Genomic DNA, 22,160 nt, shown 5'->3' with positions numbered 1-22,160 from the left:
AGTCATCTTCGTTATTATAAATAAATGTTTTTATAAATAGTTCTAGAAGACTATTGGATGTCTTATCAATAGAATTTCTATTATTCAATAGATCCTCTTAGAATTTTCTATTTTGCGATTCAAGATGCTGCTCCCCCCATTCCTCTTCTTTGTTCCATAATTCCAATAGGATGCCATGGATCATGGAGCAGCAGGGAAGTGAGCAGAAATAGTTACTTCATTTATCTGCAAAGGGTTTGTTATGATTCTGTCCTTAACAGATAAACTGCACTTAGCAAAACTCTCACTCTCTGCTAATGGAAAGCACTTTTATCTAATAGCCACATATCGCCCAACACCAGGGGCTTTTAGTAACCTCCTCCCCTTCTCTCCCACACAAAGATTACTGCTCCTTCTTCCTTTGCTAGAGTGAGATATGATTCACAAGAAGGCTTCCTAACTTCACAGCTGTGGTGTGGCTTTATGCCAGACTCTACAAAGCCCAAGAAAGAAGCAGGTGTAGAAAGGAAAGTATAGTGAAATATTGCTTTAAAAAACACACACACAACACCCTTCAAGCTTCCTGTCATCCCAGCTGGTGGATCTCATGCTCTTAGAAAGACCCACCACTGTGGTGGGCAAATGAGAGTTTCAACTACAATAAGATGCTATTCACACAAGCACTAGGCATGACTCCAATGGGAGTCTTCCTCCCATTGTGAATAGCAGGCATGGAGGAGTGCTATTCCAGTCATGACCATGGTTGGGACAAAGGAGTAACACCCCTCACCACTTCACACCTTGGCCCCGATCCATTTTACTCCCCTACTGACTAATCTTGTTTTTTAAAACAATTGTGCACCAGATCACATCTATTATAGCCATGAGGCTTGGCTCTTAACCTCAGCCTTCCATCTATAATATGAGGATAATATCAATCTACCTTAGGTGTTTATTATAAAGATCACTACAACATATTATATATACAGAAGTTTGATCATTGTAAGCTCTATATACATGCTCACTATTGTTACGTTTCTTCACTGTGCCATCACAAGGTTTTTGAAAGTAGGTTGAGAAATAATATAATGGTTAACATGGGGTCAAGGGTGAAGCCAAGTGCAAAACCAGTAGATGACTTAGTCACATGACCAAGCTGTCATGGTAAGAGGATGAGGCTGGAAGTACCAAATGAACATAGGAAGCTGCCTTATCCTAGGTCAGACTATTGGTCCATTTAGCTCAGTGTTTTCTACTCTGACTGGCCATGGGTTTCCAGGGTTCCAGACTGGTGGCATTCCCAGTCCTACCTGAAGATGCCAGGGATTGAACCTGGACCTACTTTATTCAAAGCAGATTCTCTGCCACTGAGCTATGACCCTTCTCCTAGGAAATGTGTATTTAAAATGCACTTTCCCTTTTCCTGAAGCATAGCTCAACTCCAGATCTCTTTATATGATCACATCAGCCAGAAACTTTCACCATCTTCAGCTCTAATGAGCTAAATCATTAGCATGTTAATGGACTTGAAAACAACAACTTTAGAGAGACACATTAAGGCAGTGGTTCCCAACTGGTGATCCGCAGACCCCAGGGGGTCCACGTAACCCACTGGGGGGTCCATGTCACCACTGACATAACAAAAACTAAAAAGAGAGATATCAAAATTTTCAAAAGTAGGGGGTCCACAATATTTAGCTTTAAGATCAACCTATGTTTTAAGATCAACCTATGAGGCCGTCCTGGTAGTCCCAATGAGAGACAATATTAACATGACGGGGGCCAAAGTAGGGTTTATTCACTGTCAGTTCCAAAACTCTGGAACAGTCTCATCAGTGAGATCTGTCTTTCTTCAGTGATACACATTTTTAGGAGGGAAGTGAGGATGAAGATGTACCTCTATCTCCAGGCTTTTAGAAGAGAAGAGGTTTTTTCCCGTAGCGTTAAATTTAACAATTTAAAATACTGCATTAAAAACAGTTTAAAGTACCATAGATTGCAATGTCAAACATAGGGTAGGTGCTACTGAATTCAATTGAATGCTCCTAGGTTAGTTACATTAGGATTGCAGCCTTAACTGTAAAGAACTGCTGGGTGAGGGTTAAGAAAAATCAGGACCAAGTTTTTTAAGATGTGGAACCTATGTTTAGCCTAACATTCTTTTATCCCTTCCTCATCTCCTTCCTGTTTTCTTTTGCACACACTCCGATGTTTATTTAAAGAGTATTGTCTACCTCTTCCAGGAAGAATATAAATATGTTAATTTTTTTCAAAGCATTGTGTAAGGATTCCTTGCACAGGATTTACTAAGTTTAGTCCACAGTAATGAAAATGTTGCCTTTTACACATACTTGGTGGCTCTATTCTTGCATTAAATTCCACCTTAGTTACAAGGAGCTTTAGACAGTTCCTCACAACAGCAGCAGCAGCAGCAGCAGCAGCAGCAGCAACAACAACAACAACAACAATAACAATAACACCAACCATTTGAAGTAGGCTAGAAGGAGATAAAATGCCGGACCAAATAATGCCTGGCTCATCAGCCTCATGGCTGTACAAAGATTAGAGCCCAGTTCCTATTCCCATAATAGACCCTCAAAAACATAGCTTATCAGATTCATATGTTGCCCTTCCCAGAAGGAATTCAGGGTAGCAATACAGGAAGTTTTATCTGCAACTATCTTACTTTTTAAAGATGTTTGAAGGCAGCTCTGTTTAGGGAAGTTTTTAATGTTTAATGCTGTATTGTGTTTTTAATATTCGGTTGGGAGCCGCCCAGAGTGGCTGGGGAAACCCAGCCAGATGGGTGGGCTATAAATAATAAATGATTATGATTATGATTATAAAGATTGCTGTGCACCTAATTCTACTGAAACCAATCAGACTTCAAAACAGAGGTTGAACTACAGAGTTCAACAGAGTTGAACTACAGCTCCGATAATTCCTGCTTATTGGCCATACTAGCTGGGATGTAATAGCTCAGCCACCTCCTTGGCCACACTGCCTTACCCGGTCCAGGGGCTACCAGCCACCACAGGAAAAGGAAGTCCCACAATGGATTTGTGCCTGTTCACCCTCTCAAACTTGCAAAGGATTTGAGCACTTACAAGGAGTTCAGCAGTTAGCTAACACTTAATCTGAGCCCGGGCTCGCTCACCGGCTGAGTCCCGGCACCTGTTTTCAGTGACAGCACTCAGCTCTGGATTATATGAAGTTCCTTTCCTTCTTTAGTGAGTAACATCAGCTAGCCCCAAACAGATGTGTCATTAGAGGAAATGTCTTCCAGGTCAGAGGGTGTGAATTCCCATCAGACTTGCACCCCAGCACTGCTCATATTTCAGAAAGGAAGCAGTTTTTCCAGCTCAATGGCTCTAAAATTCTCCAAAGTGGAAGCAGGTTGTTGGACTTCTTGTCTTGTACATTTTATGCACAAATGGAGGTGTTGGGGAAGAACTATCTTTTATGTAAAATGTAGGTCTACAGTTAAAGGAGAGAGAAAAGTACTAAAAAAGAGGAAGGAGAGGAGGGAAATCTGTTGGCAAAATCTTTTAATATTTTCCACCTTCTCACGAATATTGACACTCAGGTCTGTGGAGGGAGGGGTAAATGTCTGATTTATGTCTCTGGTCATGAGACAATGCAGAGGTGAGGTCAGATGCAGGCATCCTTCATCCTCTCTTCAGTAGTCTGCCTTATCCCTTGGGCAAGGTAGAGTCAAAATATCTCAGATGGCAGAAGTCACCTGAGTGACATGACTGGAGGTTAAAGGAGCAGAGCCCCCACCTCCTATGGGCCAGATGACACCTATATATCTCCATGTTACTATTGTTTCCACTTGAAAAATGGCACATTGGTTGTGGTAGCTTTTGACTTTAACCCTGCCCCACCCCCTCACCCTAAATTACCTTGGACTTCCACCAAAATCATCTGGAATTATTTATATTTTGTAACTTAAGGATGGGGGAAAGGAAGATAAAATCAGAAATACCAAAGTCTGTGACCAACAAGTGTTTCATGCTAGCATAACCTTAATAGGGAACAACACAGAGAATGAAACTGATTCTAAGTTTTGGGAGTTCTCTTCATTGATGAGATGCTGAACAGTTGCATAGCAGCAGGGAGAGGGTGTGATTTGTTGCAGGGAAGCAGGAGTCTGGAAGTTACCTGCAACAAATCATGCATGAAACACTTGTTGGCCACAGTCTTTGGTATTTCTGATTTTATCTTCCCAAATCACACTCTTATCTTCCCTTTCCCCATCCTTAAGTGACAGTGCATAATACGTTGCACATGCACATGTTGTTGTTGTTGTTAAATTTTCTGCCCTGGAAGTGTTACAACAAATACAGTCGGACAATTGGAAATTATCAGCACACACTTTTGCAGTTTTCCAGTTTTGTGCAAATCTGACTGTCCAGACTGTACTATTTGCATTTAATTGCCATTTAACTCCAACTTATACATCTTCTATATATGCCTCATTTAGCTGACGATTGCACTTCATGCATCTGATGAAGTGGACTCTCGTCCAAATGTGTTAGTCTTTAAGGTGCTACACAACACTTTCTTGCTTTTCACACATTATGTTTTAGCAAGTACTTCTTGGTATAGTTCTTAATCTGAGTTTTTAAGGATATGTGTCCACCTGTATGGAGCTCCCAATTGATCATAATTGATCAGACGGCGGAGGAGGATTGGAAAAAAATTAAGGACTATCTAAGGAAATATGCAAAAATTAGTGAATGTTAGGTTGATGCTGGATGAGAAAATTAGGGGTTAACAGCGGTAATGGATAAGTTAAAAGAAAATGAGTGTTATTAAAATTAAGTTGGAAATAAGGGAGGGATTTGTTAAATAATTATAGACATGAGAATGCAGGAAGGGGAGGTATGAGGAGGTCGGGAAAGTAAGGTATAAGAATTTAAGACTCGAAATTATATGTGTTTTATGTTTTTTGTTGTTATGTATTCATGTTTTGTTTGTGTTGATAAAAATTTTGTGGAAACTTTAATAAAAATTAATTTTTTTAAAAAAAAATAATTTCATATTGTCTGGACTTGAATTGGAAAACAAGGATATGGTGTAAAATGGACTTTGGTTGTAAGTAACCAGCAGATCGTTTATGACAGAAGCTGAAGTGTGCGTCTAGGTCTTTTTATATGGCTCCCAAACTGTGGGATGATAATAGAACATGGTGTGGACCAAACAAGAGCTGAGAAGTCCTTGATGGAAGTGTGAGAATGGGTCTTCTTATTCACGGACCTCCTACAGTGACTGAGAGCTATATCCCTGGACCCCAAGGACTCCTGTGTCTTGGGCTTGCAGGTGCTGGCAGCAAATATTAGACCACAAGACACCCTGAAGTGAGCCAGTGCGCTGACTGTGTCACCACACAGCTTGCCCATATGTTATTACTTATACATCAACCCTTTCTGAGTAATGGCCTGCAGGTTGAGGCAAAGCCAGCTTTCGTCGAGCATATATTTCAGCAGTGTTTAAATAAGCCCATCGAGACGCGCGTCGCGTGAACTTTTCTCTCCCATCCGTCTGCTCAGAGCTGCCTGTGGAACAAAATGAATGGAGAATACAGGAGGCAGGGGGGAGGCGCTTTGAGCCTTCCTCACTCCCCTGGAAAATGAGCTAGTCTGCTTTAACAATAAATGGTGACCAGTTCGAAAGCACACATGACCGGTCTAGTGAAGATTGAGCAAAGTAAGTTGAGCTTAATGAAGTCCTGCGTCTTCTGGACAGGAAAGGACGGGTGTTTTATAACTGTTTATTGGAGTTAATGGTAATAAATTCCTCACTTATGACGCATTAACTTTAATGTTTTCATTACGGGGTGATATAGGGCTTGCCTTTTAACATAGTAAATCATGCTGTCCTGATAGCATAGTGGGTTGAGCGGCTGACATAATGTTATGTTTAGGGGGAGAAGAGAAGAAACAAGAGAATGAGGTATATAGATCATCTAAAAATATTTTGATCCCACCTCCCCAAATGTAGTCTTAACCTTTTTGGCAGTATAAGCAGACATGCCAACAGGGCAAACAGTTTAGAGCAGGACTTTAAGCTGGAGTTGCTGAGCCTCTTGTGAAGGCCTGGTTTCCATAGCAACTTCCGAACTGTTCTTGGTGCTAAAGCTCCTCTTTCTTCTATTTTTCCCGCCTTCTTCTTTGGTAGAGTCTGCGGCCTTTAGCTAATGAGCTGTGCAAATAGATATTGAGATTTACAGTTTTTTAGTTTTGCAATTACCATCTTAGCAGCTTGGAGGAAATTTTCAGAACCAGGGGCAACCAGCCACCTTCTCATCGAATGCTCTGTACCCTCTGTGCCTTCCTCTCACCTCCACCCCTTACCCTTATTTTGTGTCACAGTTATTTTACTTTCAAGCATGCACCAAATTTTCTCAAGCACAAACAGAAAATAGTACAATTTTAAAAATAAAGCACATCTAGTTATATATCAGTAAAAGGTGTTTGTGTTCTGCTGACACCATGTGAGTAGGAAAACTCAAGATGGAAAGCTCCCAAGGCTTTTGCGTATCTGAGGTTACTCAGGTTAGAGGGCCCAATGTCACTTGTGCCCAAAGTTGTGTGTAGTTGTGAATGGTCTAGTTGGAGACAGGTCACTCAGTTGGCCAGGGAATCGCTGATGAGCACTAGCCTTCATTGAGCCTGGCCTGAATGGTCATGGATTGGAAGCTGTCCCCCACTGTGTTTTCCTTGCACAGGCCACTGGTAAAGCCAGCCAACAAATCCTTCACTTTTTCCATGGTTCTTAAACTAGTTGACATGGACTTTGTGTAAACAAGATTGTGGCCTGTCAGACCTGGTTGCTAGAGTCATGGTATGGTAAGAAATGCAGAGAAGTGACATGGCAGTCTGCTATAGTTGTTGCTGATGAATTCTTGATTTCTCACCCCTTGCTTTCAAAGTCAAAATTCTTTTTTAAAACAATTGAATTATAAATAAATTCACATTGTGCCCCTCATTGGACACACCCTACCAAGACATTCTCATGGGACCTGTTCCAGAACTCAGTAATGGTCCTGCATTCATTTCAGGGAGGCTGCATCTTGTTTTGTGGTGGATTGTTATCTATTCTTTTCCTTGTGAATTAATACCTTCTGCATGTTTAACTTCCTAAATTGCATTCATTCTATATGCTAAAATTATATCAGAAAATTGTTCCATAAACTAGTAGATTTTTGCCTGTGTGGGCAAAATTTGGTAGAGAGATCCTGAAAGAAGCATGTCTAATACAGTTTTGGTGTATGAAATTATTGTGTATATCATCAATTTTGGATGGGCACCTGTTGCTACTACTAGTTTACTTCTTCATCAGACTGAGTGACAATGATAACTTTATTATTTGCAGCCCTGTTCTATCTGACCTCATGTCTTCGTAAGTCTGGGCAGTGTATGTGTTGCTTAAGGTTATAACTCTGCACTTTGAAATTTTTGCATGGAATCTAGAAGTTTTCCCTCAGGAATAGCACTTCTGTTGTAGAGATACCTTGGCAGTTGAAGTGCGGTATTTTGGGGTTTTATACTCTGATAAAGCTGTCATTGCTACTATTGTCATGTGGGATGTAATTGAACAAAACTAGAGGCTCATGTTATGTTTTCCCTGTGACATGAATTGTGATAGGGAACACAGCTCTCCCCCACGTCGATCATAATTTGTCACAGTGCCGAATAATTTCCCCAACTATGGGGGAAATAACTTTATTTACTTAACTGCAAAAATTATACACTGCACCACCAGCTCAAATGGACTCTCAAAGTTTCTTACCACTTATAAAAACATAAACACTACAATAAAACCACAATAAAAATTAGCAATGAGAAAGTAATAAAACATCAAGCCAGCTCCATAAAATACTAACAATGCAGAAGAAACTAGTATCATTCTTCCTCTAATCACTCACGAGCCTTCTTGAATAAGACATTGGATAGATCTGAACAACTCCTAATCTGCTTCAGTGAGCTGTTTGTTGCTGCCAGGCAGAAATCTGATGGGACAGATCTCTCTCTCTCTCTCTCTCTCTCTTTCTCTCTCTCTCTCTCTCTCTCTGTGTGTGTGTGTGTGTGTGAGAGAGAGAGAGAGAGAGAGAGAGAGAGAGAGTTGGATATGGATAACAAAAACCCATATTCAAGTGTCTGCTCCACTGAAAAAAATTGGGCAAATCATTATTTCACATGATGACAGCAGACCTTTTTCTTTGACAGCTGATCACATTTCCATTACCCTTTCCAGCAGAGAAGAGAAGGGCAGGTAGAGGTATGTGTTGAACCCACTGCTACCTACAAAGTTTTTCCCCTGCTGCCTTTCTCTGCATTGATGCTGTTAGGCAATTTTATATTTCAGTCAGTATTCTCACAAAGGAGCTTCACTTCCTTCAAAATAGGCTGTTTTGTGGGGGCTTACTTCCCATTCAGCTTTGTGGGACCCTGGACATCAGCCACTGGTGCTGAATCCTGCCCTGGTGCAACCAATATAGCCAGGCTTTGATAATACTGCAGTACTGGGCCTAGCTGGAAGGGGATGGAACATGGGAGGGGACTGCAGCCGCAGGGAGAAAGTGGTAAGCACAATAAGAGATCAGCACTTCATCCCACCTACTGGAAATCATTCCACCTCTCCCATTTTGCTGCTGTTTGGCAGCAACAAATGAAGCCTGTGGGTCCCTCCAAACTGGTAGTTTTATTGCAAGTAAATTCTGCAACATCATCATCATCATTATTATTATTATTAATTTATTGAATTTATATACTGCCCTTTATAGATGCAAGAAGAATGCATTGTTGGTACATTTATTCTGCTTTAGTATATTCTTCGGTGCTTCTCCAATTACTGCAATGTAACCACATTATAGCTGTCTGGAGGGGCTGTAGCACAGCTAAACTGGAACAAAAAACCCCAGAAGGTTGGTAGTATAAAAAGTTGTGGGATTTCAGCAAAAAGCTATGGAATATGCACCAATTGGGAATGAAAACAGTATTGAAAATGGGATTGCATGTGACCTGAACACAAATCACTATGACTGCACAATAGAAAGAACAACTGGAGGGGACCTTAGTTTGTTAGCCACTATTCCAGTTTAGCTCTCCCTTTTTGGGACATTTGTGCATACAGTGGTACCTCGGGTTAAGTACTTAATTCGTTCCGGAGGTCTGTTCTTAACCTGAAACTGTTCTTAACCTGAAGCACCACTTTAGCTAATGGGGCCTCCTGCTGCCGCTGCACCGCCAGAGCATGATTTCTGTTCTCATCCTGAAGCAAAGTTCTTAATCTGAGGTAATATTTCTGGGTTAGCGGAGTCTGTAACCTGAAGCGTATGTAACCCGAGGTACCACTGTACTGTCACTTCTTGAGTTGTCAGTTATGTATGCAGCTGCAAAACCAGAAGTGCAGGAAGTGATATCCTAGGAGTATATATTGTTATGGTTTGCTTATTTACATTGATTGCCTGCCCATCCTAAAGACTCACCACAGATCTGTAGTCTTCTCCAAAGAACTACAGGTTCCAGAGTTCCTTAGAGAGAGGGAATGAATAAACCAGTTTGAGTCTATGGTGCAGAATATTGTGGACTGAATCTGCCTGACCCTGCCATATGGGTCACCAGATAACTGGTGCAGGCTGATATGCAACTGATTAAGCTCAGATTCATTGAATCAGCACAGCAAAGCCCTGGAAAATAACTTTATATTGGGACTTCCGGGTTAGCGCCATCGGCAGTGACGGAATTCCTCTGATCCAGAGGAACCCGCTCCACGAAAATTGGGTCTTGCCGCCACGGCGAAGGCGGAGACCCTTTAAAAATCCCAGGCAGAGGAAGCCTGGGAACGTGGGATTTGGCTGACACCAGGAGCGCCCCCTACACGCAAGGAAACCCCTTTTTTGGGGACCTGAAGCGACGTGGGGTGAGCGGCGCAGTGTTTTGAGTCGACTGCTATTTTTACGGAGTGAAGCCGCACAGCTGTTGCCGGAGAGTGCTGACTTTTTCCTGGGGACAATTGGACTCTAAACAAGTACCCGTGAGTAGAACGGAAAATTGGGCTAAGAAACACTTTAATTTGGCACTCAGCGGGAAGGTCCTAAACAGAAAGTCCGCCTTCCGCTTTTGTAAATAGTCTGAAGCAAAAATCGTGCAAGCCAAAGTCTGGAAAGTTGTACATAAAGGTTTTAAATTCCTCCTGTTTTGATCATCTAAACCCCTCTTGGAAGCAGGAGTAAAGAGGGGAAATTTGACTGTTTAAGCCTGCAGGAGAGAGAGTAAAGAATGATAAATTTCCACTGTCTCAAACCTGGGAACGGGGTGTCAGAGACGGAGATTTTTGGTGAAGTTCATTGACTGTGAATGGAACATCTTTTGACAGTTAGTTGAAGAAGAGAAACAAATTGATTCCAATGTTGCCTTTTGCATTTAAAAGAAACAAAAAATCCAAAAAATGAAAGAAATTTTTCTTTGTTGGATCTGCTTTTAAAAGATGGATACAAATAGAAATTGCCTCCTCTAGAGGGAGCTTGTTAAATTGTTGCTGGAGTCGTTCTGGGGATTTTACAGCTGTGGAGATTAGGATCGTGGGATCAGACTGTGACCTTGAACAAAAATGTGTTTGGAAGAAGTTTTGGTGCTTGCTTTTTGCAAGACAAGCGCTTTGTTGGAGCAGATGCATGAGAAGATGGATTTGATGGCTGTTGTAGTCAGAAACTTTGGACAAACAGTGAATATGTATACAGAAACCATCCAGGAGCCAACTCAGGAATCTGTTTTGATAGAGCAAGTGCAAACGCAGAAGATAATGTAGGAGGCTGCTGTTGAACCTCAAGCAACACAAATGGAGAGGCCTGAGGCCCTACAGGAGCATAAGCTATTGTTGTTGAAGGCTGAATTTGAAGTGGGCCGGGGGGGTCTGGAGTTGTGGGGCCCCTTAAGTTTGGAGGGACTTTGAAACATGCTTTCAAATATTTTCTGGACTACACTGTTGACTGTGGGGAATGGGACTGTGGGGAATGGGCCGATCTGCTGAGGACAGATGGAGATATTTTTGAGTTGGAACATCCCCGAGACCTACTCCTCAATGAGAAAGGAAAGAAATTAAGAAAGAGATCTACAAAAGACAAGGTAAAGTGCAAGTACAAACAAGAAGAAGACCTGCAGAAGGGACATGGAAAAGACTTAAGAGCCTCGGATATAAGATTACCAGGTTGATGGGCTAGATGGAATGGACAGTAAGGACTGACGTAACCCGAGACCAGGAAGAAGAGACGCTGGAGGAAGATTGGAAGAAAACTTTTAAAAATTTATTTTGGGAATTAGTGTAAAATTAATGAGTATTAGGAAAAATGTTGGAATGAAAATATTTGGCTTTAGCAGAAATGTTATAAGGAATTATGTATAAATAAATATTAAGTTTTAAGTCTTAAGGTATTTTTGGGAAGATAAGGTTAAAATAAACTAAGGTAAACTGAATGACAGAATATAGTGAAAGATGGAAAGGATTTGCTGAGTTAATTAATAGGTTAGACTGTTAAGACAAACTATTTAAAAAAAATTGAGAAGGATGGAAAGAATTTGCTGAAATAAATAACTAAACTAGAATACAAAAAGGGAGGTGTGAGGAGGTCGATGAAACAAGTTAATGAAAGATAAAGATATGGAATATTGTGTTTTTATTGTTATTGTTGTATTGATTTTTATGTTTTTTTTCTCTTTTTCCCCTCTTTTAAGTATTGTTATATATGCTTTGAAAATTTTCTTTTGTTGTTGTTGCGTTCTTCTTTTTTCTTTCTCTGTAATTTTTGAAACTTCTAATAAATATCATTTTTTTAAAAAAGGAAAATAACTTTATATTTTTTAAGTTGATTGGGAAATGGTGTGAGAGACTCTGTCCGGCTTTGACAGTGGTATATACATTTAAAACAAAAGAGTAAAAGCTCCATTTGAACAGGCCCCCAAAAATGCAAAAGACCAAATTCTGGCAATAAATCCATCACTTGAATAACTGTTTCCCATATGATTTGCTGCCATTGATTGCCACCCCACAGCATTGACTCTGGGTTGTTATCTTCCTGTTGATGCCCACACTTTCTGAATTTCTGCTTACTAGCTTCTTACAAAAATGTCCACATAAAATATTTCTGACTGATTTCTTCTCATACACTTTTCTTATTTACTCCAGTGAGCAATGCAATAAAATTAACTTTATACAGGATCAATTTGAGGTGATCCATTTGCTGACAATTGTATTACATTTCTCTCCTGCCTTCCACTGTTTTTTTCTTTGAAATATTCCCTTATCTTGTCCATAATCTCTAGGTGTTGAAAGTTACAGTAGTAAGGAGCAGTAAGAACCCCTGAAACTTCCCTCCCACAAGGCATACCACAATAATAATGTTAAATACAGGTGACAAGCAGGACTCTTTTTTTAACAGATTGACAAAGTAACAGATAAGATAGATAAGAAATTGTTAAGCTTTTGACTTAAGGATCATGGGACAAGAGAATGGGGGCTCTTATTTATCAGTAACTGATTCAAACAAGAATAATAATGAATGGACAGCTTTCATAGTGAAAGAAAGCTAACAGTGGAATCCTTCAGGAATCTTTATTGGGAATGACTTATTCAAAGGATATCTGGAGTCAGGACAAGAGTGAATAGTCAATTTAATGGTAACACTAGGTTACTTGTTAAACTGGTTTTCTTCCATGGCTTTGGGACTGGAAGTAACCCCCAACATGCTGTACTTTAAAAAAAAAACACATACACAATGTTCTGCTTTGTACAGAGATGAGATGTTGAGATGTTGTATCATTGTCATACTCTGAAGAACTCCAAAATTATTTTTCCAAGCTGACTTGATACAAGACGTATGAGATATTTGGGAGCTTTAGGTGGTGAGTTCTTGGATCCAGAGTTAAACTACAGAGCCTAGGACTTGCCAATCAGAAGGTCAGCGGTTCGAATCCCCGCAACGGGGTGAGCTTGCTTGGTCCCTGCTCCTGCCAACCTAGCAGTTCGAAAGCATGTCAAAGTGCAAGTAGATAAATAGGTACCGCTCCGGCGGGAAGGTAAATGGTGTTTCTGTGCACTGCTCAGTCATGCTGGCCACATGACCTGGAAGCTGTATGCTGGCTCCCTCGGCCAATAAAGCGAGATGAGCACTGCAACCCCAGAGTCAGTCACTACTGGACCTAATGGTCAGGGGTCCCTTTACCTTTACCTTTTTATCCAGGTAGCTGTGTTGATCAATAGTGATTCTTACCAGCTTTAGGAAGTACTCCTACTGTGCCCTTTCCTAAAAAAGGATGGTGCTACAAATATTTATGCTCTGCTGACATCGAGATTAAGTTAGTGCAAATATTCTATGTGGAGCCGTCTTTGAATGGCGTTCAGAAACCTCATCTGGTTTCCAATTTTATAAATCTCTGTTAGTTGGTTTGTGGGGCCAGTTTAAAGTGCTGGTTTTAATCTGCAAGGTCATAAACAGCCTGTACTTTTAAAGCACCTTCTGTTTATAGGGGCTTATAGCGATTTGCGCAATTGAAGGGAGAGAGCATGACATTCCAGAACTATTGTGCCATGGCTGGGCAAGGGCTGCTTTCTTCACTTCCCAAAGGTGCTGAGGGAGGTAAACCTGCTTCCATTTGTCTGAATTCCAGACCTAAACATTAGACTTTAGGGCAACCAGACAGCAATAGGATATTCTGGTGTGTATTTGCTGCTTAATGGTTCATCTCTCCTTTGAGGTGGCACAGAGAGGCCTTAAAAACAAAGAGCTGGTTTGAAAACATGCTGCACTCCTCTCTAGATTTCATCTTAATTGTTCTGTGAGAGCTGAGAGAATGGGTAGGAGATGACAGAGGTATCTCACACCTGTCCTTTGTGTAAGTAATCTTGCTTCTCTTTTTGCTGTATCTAATTTGCTGTTTCTGACTTATGGTTGGATCAGTATGCAGCTAACAACAGACTGCACACTTCTTTGAATTTTGTGATGCAGTTTTGTTTCAAAAATTCATTAAATGTTATTTTATAAGAAAATCCATAGAAAAGTGTACAAATATGTACATTTTAAAAGGAAAATGTGTACAAAATATGTATTTTAAGAGAGAGTGCATACCAAAATGTGTAAAATATAAATGTAAATTTTATGCCCTCACAAAAAAATGGGGAATAGATTTATGACTGAAAACCTGTGAAACTAACACTGAATAGAACTAGTTATATGCTAGAAAGTCTGGCAGGCTAGGGACAAAGATGAAAGCTACTTCCTAGTTCTACTGGATCTCTCAGCGGCATTAGATACCATTGATTAATCCAGAATGCGGCAGCTAGATTGGTGACTGGGAGTGGCTGCCAGGACCATATAACACTGGTCCTAAAGGATCTTCAGTGTCTCCCAGTTCATTTCCAAGCATAATGCAAAGTGTTGGTGCTGACCTTTTGAAGCTCTAAACAGCCTTGGCTCAGAATACCTGAATGAGCTTGTCCAGCACCATAGCTCAGCCTGAACACTGAGGTCCTCCAAGGGTCTTTTGCTGGTTCCCTCACTGCGAGAAGTGAAGTTACAGGGAAAAAGGCAGATATCCTTGGTAGTGGCGCCAGTGCCGGATTTATGTATAGGCTAAGTAGGCTGAAGCCTAGGGCCTCTAAATCTAGGGGGCCTTGCCAGCCTGCCCGCTCCCCAGCAGGCGACCTCCCCCTCCCAAAATTGCAAACCCAAGACTTCATGCAAGGGCAGGGCAACTCAGGCCCAGCAACTATGAGACTCAGGGCTAGCCAATGGAGGCCAATTTGAAGCAGTGGGGCGTAACTTGAAATTTTTTTTTTGTAGGGCCCCAGTTCACAGCCAATGTCTGCAAAATCTTAGAGATATAAATAAAATCCATCTAGATTGCCCTGGTGCGGGGGCCCCAATTTGGCCCAATTGCTCCAGTTGCCTTAAGGTCAGCCCTGATGAGACTGTGCAGGGGTGGGACTGACAAGCCCTGCACCTTCTACGTCCCTGGTGTCACTGTTCAGAGTACAGACTCAAGGACTTGTTATGCAAATAAGGGGGGGCACTTATTGGAAATCAGTTTTGTCACCTCTCCCCCCCCCAAACCCCAAGACAATGAGCCCAGCCACCTTTTATTCACAGTTGCATAAGCACTGCACTACAGCATGGCCATAAACCTGTACGTTCAACCGCTGAAATATATACCCAATATGTAGCAATGGAGATTTATGTTACTGCTTTATGAATGAACATTGTGTTTTATGAATGGACTCTGTATTTTGTGAATTACCTAAGAGACACCAATAGGGAGCTGTAGAATCTGACAGCTAACCAATTGGGTACTACCAAACAGCGACCCCTATTGCTGAAAGCAGGTAACTAGCAGGGAACACTTCAGCTCAGCCTTTGCACTGTTGACTGAACAACCCTGCTGTGCAGATAATGGAGAAAGCTCGTAAATTGTATCCCTTCTGGCATCCTGGCCAACCGTATTACGCTGGTGTAAACCCTGATGCACCAGAAGCACAGAATAGCAGCAAATAAAATCTGTTCATACGTCAGCAACTGAAAAGATTTGCCAACCAGTTCTTCCAAAGTCTTCCTAAATTATAAAGCTCCAAAATATAGGCCAAAAGAGAGCAAGTCTGGGAGAAGCGAGCCATACAATGGGCACAACCAGTCAAAAGGCCCTGCTCCGTGTAGCTCCTTCCATGTCATTTGATAGGGTGCCCACTTGCCCTCCTTCTTGACATGGAACACTCTCTATTGGAGTCTCCAGGTCCAGTACAAAGACCATAAGAAGGGAGAGCAGGGACCTTGAAGTTCCCAACAGCTGTTAAGCAAGCAAGCAAGCACACAGGTCACCTTTGTCACAGTCAAGACTGTTTTTGTACAATCTTGTTTGTTCTTAGTAACCAAAATTATATTATCAACATATACAAGCAGAAAAGTTGTTTTCCTTCATTTGCAAGGAATCATACAAAACAAAGTGACATTAATAAAGAAAAGTTCCAGGGTGGCAACAGAAAGCAAACTAAAAATCCTTTTGCAGTCCTTCAAAACTATCCAGCAATATCAAGTTAAAGGAAAACTGGTGCTATTAACAGTAATCCTTCTAGCTGGTTAATTGGTTCAGCAACTTCCATGCACATGATGTGTGATGCTAATTATTTCCCCAAAGAGATAAATGATAACTAATCAGAGGCAGCTATAGTTGCAAATGGCAACAAAATATATGTGAAAGGAAGAGGAGCAGGTTTGCTCAAGTGTGTTCCAGGTAGAAATACTGTTTGTAATGAAGTGAGAGCAGTAGTTTACTGGCTCGAATTAACAAATAAGAAAGTTTTGAGAATTTAAATTCTAGATTAAAATTGATTGCTTCATTGAGAAGGGGATTGTAACAAAAATACTGGGGCCTAATTTGAATAGTAGAGTGCCTGGTATCTGGTGGGCCATCTCATCCTTTATTTCCACACTGTGGCTGCAGACCAAATCACCTGTCAGGAGAGTTGTGAGATTCAGGTGAGGGTCAGATGCCTTCACCCGTTATTTTTAAGAATAACATTACAACATTAGTGTTAATTTTATGCATTTTTAAAAATCACCATGGTATTTAACAATAATATCTTATGTCCTTTAGAGGAGAAATTGTGAATTGCAGAATTTTAAATACCCGTCATCATCCTTGGCTTCACTCAATTTTGTTTATAACACTCTTCCATTTTCTTCTATTTGTGAGGGTGTGGGGGTGTGGGGAGTAGCCTAGGGCCTCTCTTCATCTAAATCCGGCCCTGAGTGGCGGCCTTACTATGGAATGCCCTCCCTTCAAATGTTAAGGAGATAAAGAACTACATAACTTTTAGAAGACATCTGAAGGCAGCCCTGTATCTGGAAGTTTTTAATGTTTGATATTTTACTATGTTTTATATATGCTGTAAGCCACCCAGAATGGCTAGGGAAACCCAGCCGGATGGGCGGGGTATAAATAATAAAATTATTATTATTATTACTAGCCTGAATTGCCATTTGTTGCACTTCAGCTTTAAAGAGTGGGTTTTCGCAGAGAAAGCTCTGGGTTATTCACGGAAAATACTGCAACCTGAATTTCAGTGATGCCACCACAGGGGGCAGCCATATATTGATTCCAGCAGCTCCATACAGAAGGGCTTTATAAAAGAGGCATCGGTTTGATGAAGTAGACTCCAGTTCACAAAAGCTTGCACCGTAATAAATCCATAAGATGTGACTCCTTGTTAGTTTTCCTTATGTTACATTCTGCCCGACTGAATTTTCATGTGCAAAGTCTTGTGCAATCTGGGCTGGCAGCAGTAGGGGTATGAAGTGGAGGTGAAATGCACATCCAAGTGCACTTGTCTGTCAGACCTGCAGTAACTTTAGTGAGCTATGCATTCCTCAGAAACAAAGGAACATGTACCTTTACCTGAAACCATTCTATGGAACCAGGACAAGAATTAGCCCATATATTTTTCTTCTTTTTCTACAACCTTGGATTACGTTACATGATCAGTTGCTATCATGATTCTGGTTGGACTAGATCCTGTTGCTGGCTTCTGCAAAAGGAGCAAGTGAGTTTTCCTGCAGCCTTATTTCTTGAGGAATGGGGTTGAGGGGAAGCCCCATGCTGGCAATGTACTGATAGCAAATGAGATTAAATAAGCGCGGCAGCTCACTGTCGTCTCCCCGCCTTCCCCCCGGTGTAATTCAATTCAAGCGCGAGCGGTGATGGGAACTCACACGGGCTGCCTCTGTCACCCCCGCTGAGGTTTGGAATCTTTTAACGTCTAAATAAAAGTTTCACTCAAGCATTTTTTATGCTCCTGCCAGCGGGATCGGCGAGCTGGCGTTGGGCACATTAATGTTAATATTCATACTGGCAGATTTCTCCCCGTGTACCAGGCCTGTGTTGGTAATTATAAATGTGCGCTGCAAGATGACATTTAGATTTGCGGGCTTTAACACAAGGGGAGAGGGGGATGGGTTTCAATAAAGAGGCACACTTTAGTATTTGTCATTTATGCAAAGCTGGCCTTACCGTGAGGCAGGCCAAAGACGCTGCCTTAGGCAGGAGATAGAGGCATACTCTGAAAAGGGATGAACTGTACACAGCTATCAAAATCTGCTCTGCCTTAAATTTGAAATGGAGTGGTGGTGGTAGGGTGTCTCCTTCACCTTGAGAGTGGCAGGTCTTGTGCAGGGGACTGTTGTGACCAGTTCAGGCACCACTCTGACTGCTGATTACTGGAGGCAACTGTGAAATTTTCTGCAAGTACTTGGTTGCCAGGAAGAGGAAGAGTCCCCTTTTAGCCCAGTTCTATTTCTGTTTCCCACACTTCCGCCAGAAGAGGGTGGCAGTTAGACTCAGGTGATAGTAGGAAAACTGAGTACACATTTCAGTACAATCTCTATGGCCCTCTTAATGATCTTATAGGCCCCAGTTCTAGTTTTACAGTGGTACCTCGTGTTACATATGCTTCAGATTACAGACGCTTCAGGTTACAGACTCCGCTAACCCAGAAATAGTACCTTGGGTTAAGAACTTTGCTTCAGGATGAGAACAGAAATCGTGCTCTGGCTGCGTGGCAGCAGCAGGAGGCCCCATTAGCTAAAGTGGTGCTTCAGGTTAAGAACAGTTTCAGGTTAAGAACTGTACTGATGGGAAATTTAAGCTTAAAAATATTGAAATACACAAGACTAGATAGTCAGCCCCACTCCACCAAGTGCAATGCAAGCTTTCATGTTCATATCCTCTACAGCTTACTTGGGGGATGGGGGACTGAGCACACCTAATAATGTATTGGTGCTGTTGTAAGCTACAGGGATATCTACATAAGGTAGCCCTAGCGGAGGCTGTGTTTATCCATTGTATGCATCAGCATTCACATTGTCTAATGTTGCTGTTGCAATTTTTTGGATTCCAATGACAAAGATAGAATTTGAATCTGGATTTCCCAGACCCAAGCACTTACTTTTTTCACTCAATCCCATTGGTTTGGGGCATTTGCTTCATTGGAATCAAAAGCAGTAATAGCAGTGGTGGGGCTTAGGCCTCACCGCTTAGGCCTCTGCCATCTTCATCTGGCTAAAATCCTTGGTTTTTAACCCACTGCTACTAATCTGGGTGCTTTTCCAGTGACTTTCCTAGGATTCAGCTTCTGTGCCTGCTCATCACTCCTACCTCTTTCCCTACCTTCCTGCCAAGAGAACATAATCTTTGCTATGCCATATCCTCATGTGATCTTTTTCTTAACCAAGCTGATATTTTCTTTTCTTTAGAAAACATGCATTAGTTGTCAGCATTCTATTTGCTGACATCCCAAAAGGTGAGAATGCTAGTGAGCATGTTTATGGGCAATATGACTTTTTTAGCCTGTTCAATAAGGAGCAGGTAAACCACACTGAACACTGCAGAGAAATCCACAATAACAACCCTAAGCAGATAGCAGTGGTCACTAGCCATTCCATCCCCTTGTAAGAGAATCTTCCAAACACATTGACTATAATATGCCTAGCTTTCTGGGAGAAGAGATACTTTTCAGCCTTTTCCTTTGTACTTTGGTACCCAATCCTGAATGTGGACTGCTGCTTGCACATCTGGGGGGAACCTTGGTCCTTAAGATAGGGTTAAACACTGAATTTCTCACTTAGGGAAGAAGAAAATAATAGCTTATTCTCTCCCCTAATAAAAAAGCTTAGAACGGGACAGGGTGGGGTGGAATTCTGCACAAATGAACTCTTATGTTTGGCTGCTGCAGTTGTGTCTCACCTCACCTCGAGACACATTTGAAAGGATTTATGTCCACCCCCAGAGTTTTGCAGAGTCATAAAACTCCAAAATGAAAATAGTTCTGTGAAGGAAGAGAGGAGTAGGGGAGGGGAAATTTGACAACATGGATGAATTGGCATGTTAAGAGAGAGCCGCTTAGCAAAACAAGAAGGAACCCCCTTCTGGTAAGGGATTCATACTTAAAAAGCTGCTGAACATGGCCCCTGGGGAGATGATCAGTAGCACTTTTAGATAGGCGGGTGGGGGAGAGATTCAATATAAATTAACTACTGCATGGAACAGTGCCAAGCTTCCACGGGAGTCTGGTGCGCTCACTAGCAGATTGGCAGCATGCTCCAGAGGGTGGAATTCTTGACCTCCCAGGAGTTTGGGAAGAAGATGCTGATCCTTGTGGCCAAGCTGGTGTGTGTTAGACAGATTTTGGAAGCATCATGTGTTTGCTTTATTAACGCATCTAGGTCCAGGGTTTCTTTTCCTGCTCACCATGTGTTCATTCGTCATGAAATAAACAGAAGCAAACCTATTACAGAGACATGGCCAAATGTGAAATGTGGGGATAGCTAGACATGAAGTTATTTTGGCATCCCGCTTCCCTGCATAGTGAGAAATTCTAAAACCAACCCCAAAGGCTTGTTTCCTTGTGAAGACAAAACACCAGGTGCTTGTAGTGTTTTGCATCATGTAATGTTTGTAGTGTAGCTTTTTGTGATATTTAAGAATAAGTAAATTGAGCATGGGGCAGCAAAGAGGCACAGAGAAACTCTCACTCTATCTTGTGTCTCTTCTGCATGTTTTATTTATCGGTCTTTCTGTTTCATTTGGTCTTTTTTCATTTTTTGTTCATTTGGTTTTTCTTTTTTCATTCTGTAATCATGGCTATACCACTATAGAGCCAGCGTGGTGTAGTGGTTAAGAGCGGTAGTCTCGTAATCTGGTGAACCGGGTTCGCGTCCCTGCTCCTCCACATGCAACTGCTGGGTGACCTTGGGCTAGTCACACTTCTCTGAAGTCTCTCAGCCTCACTCACCTCACAGAGTGTTTGTTGTGGGGGAGGAAGGGAAAGGAGATTGTGAGCCGCTTTGAGACTCCTTCTGGTAGTGATAAAGCGGGATATCAAATCCAAACTACTACTACTACTACTACTACTCTTCTTCTTCTTCTTCTTCTTCTTCTTCTTCTTCTTCTTCTTCTTCTTCTTCTTCTTCTTCTTCTAGATTTCCCTGCACTGGTTTCCTTTATTGTTTTGTATAACATTTTAAATTTATTCTTTTAAACTTTTAAATCCCCTCATGTTCTTGTACTTTCTTTATTCATCTGCATTGCTTTCTTTCTTTCTGTTCTCTTCTTTGATCTTTCAGTTCATCAAATACTAATACTCTGATTAAACCTCCATTCCCTTGTGCTTGTCTCTATGCCTTCTCTCTTGGCTCCTTGCGGATGGAACTCTCTCCCTCTCAATATTCAGCTGGCCTCTTTTGTTTCACTTGAAGACTTTATTAAAAACTTTTTTTAAAAAAAAGTTCTCTTGCATTTCCCTCTTGATGTCCATTTTTTTTCTTATTCTTTCCTACTTCTTGATTATTATACTCTTCCTTCCTTCATTCCTTCTTTCACTCTCCATACCAGGTAATGTAAATGTTTTCTATTTCTCTCCCTCTTGTTTTTATTGTGAGCTGCAAGCAAGGACTTGTGTTTTTCTTTTTCTTTTTTTACAACGCCCAGTGGTGCAGTTAGGTAATTTTAGACTCTGGCCTTAATGGTCTTATGGAGGGGTTGCTCTTTAGATGGTAATGTGTATTAGTTTACTTACTTCAAAATGTGATAAGACAGCCCTGCTGTGTTCAGGAGGCTGTCTTTCTCATGCTGCTGAGTGGGGCCCTGGACACCTGCCCCCCTGAAAGGGCCTTGTGTATATGACACACCTTTCTATATCTAAAAAAGAACACAAAAGCATGAAGAAATGCACACCTAGATAGAAACAAGTTTCAGCCCCTACTCTGCAGTTAGATTCCACTTTTATTTCTTGCTCTAGAACATAAACAAACCACCAGTTACCACTGCAGAACATCTATCGCCAGACTAACTTCTTAGTCTTTGAAGAATACTCTGTCTGCTAGATTGGTCAGAATTTGAAAGAGTAGTTTGCCACACTGAGCCCCTCCCATGTGGCCAAGTTTCTCATAAAAGGTTCATGCCATCAATGTTGAATGTTCTGGGACTCAAGAGCCCCAACCGGCATGTTTAATGGGCAGGGATGGTGGGAGTTATAATCCAACAGCATTGACCACTCCTATAGCATTACATGCACATGCATACATTTACTATATATTCAAAAGAAGAGATGTTGCATTTAAGTGCAAGCTATCA

General features: G+C 41.4%; 1 protein-coding gene across 8 annotated transcripts in view; it reads left to right on the top strand.

Annotated features, from left to right (window-relative positions):
- Window positions 1-22,160, top strand: part of SKAP1 (src kinase associated phosphoprotein 1) — a 314,733-nt gene that overhangs the window by 209,129 nt on the left and 83,444 nt on the right. Inside the window, exon 1 of one of the 8 annotated variants that reach the window (XM_081838167.1) lies at window positions 168-198. The exons of 6 other annotated variants lie outside the window; for them this stretch is intronic. In XM_081838167.1, the coding sequence (XP_081694293.1) occupies window positions 171-198 (28 nt within the window). In that variant the 5' untranslated portion in view covers window positions 168-170. Of the gene's footprint in view, window positions 1-167; window positions 199-5,388; window positions 5,692-22,160 lie in introns of those variants that run through there. One more of the 8 variants, XM_081838164.1, reaches the window with a different exon arrangement.

This window comes from Podarcis erhardii, assembly GCF_964252035.2.
Source record: "Podarcis erhardii genome assembly, chromosome: 13".
Taxonomy (NCBI): Eukaryota; Metazoa; Chordata; class Lepidosauria; order Squamata; family Lacertidae; genus Podarcis; species Podarcis erhardii.
The sequence above is the reverse complement of the archived record's forward strand: the minus strand, read 5'-3'. Positions and strand labels throughout refer to the sequence as shown.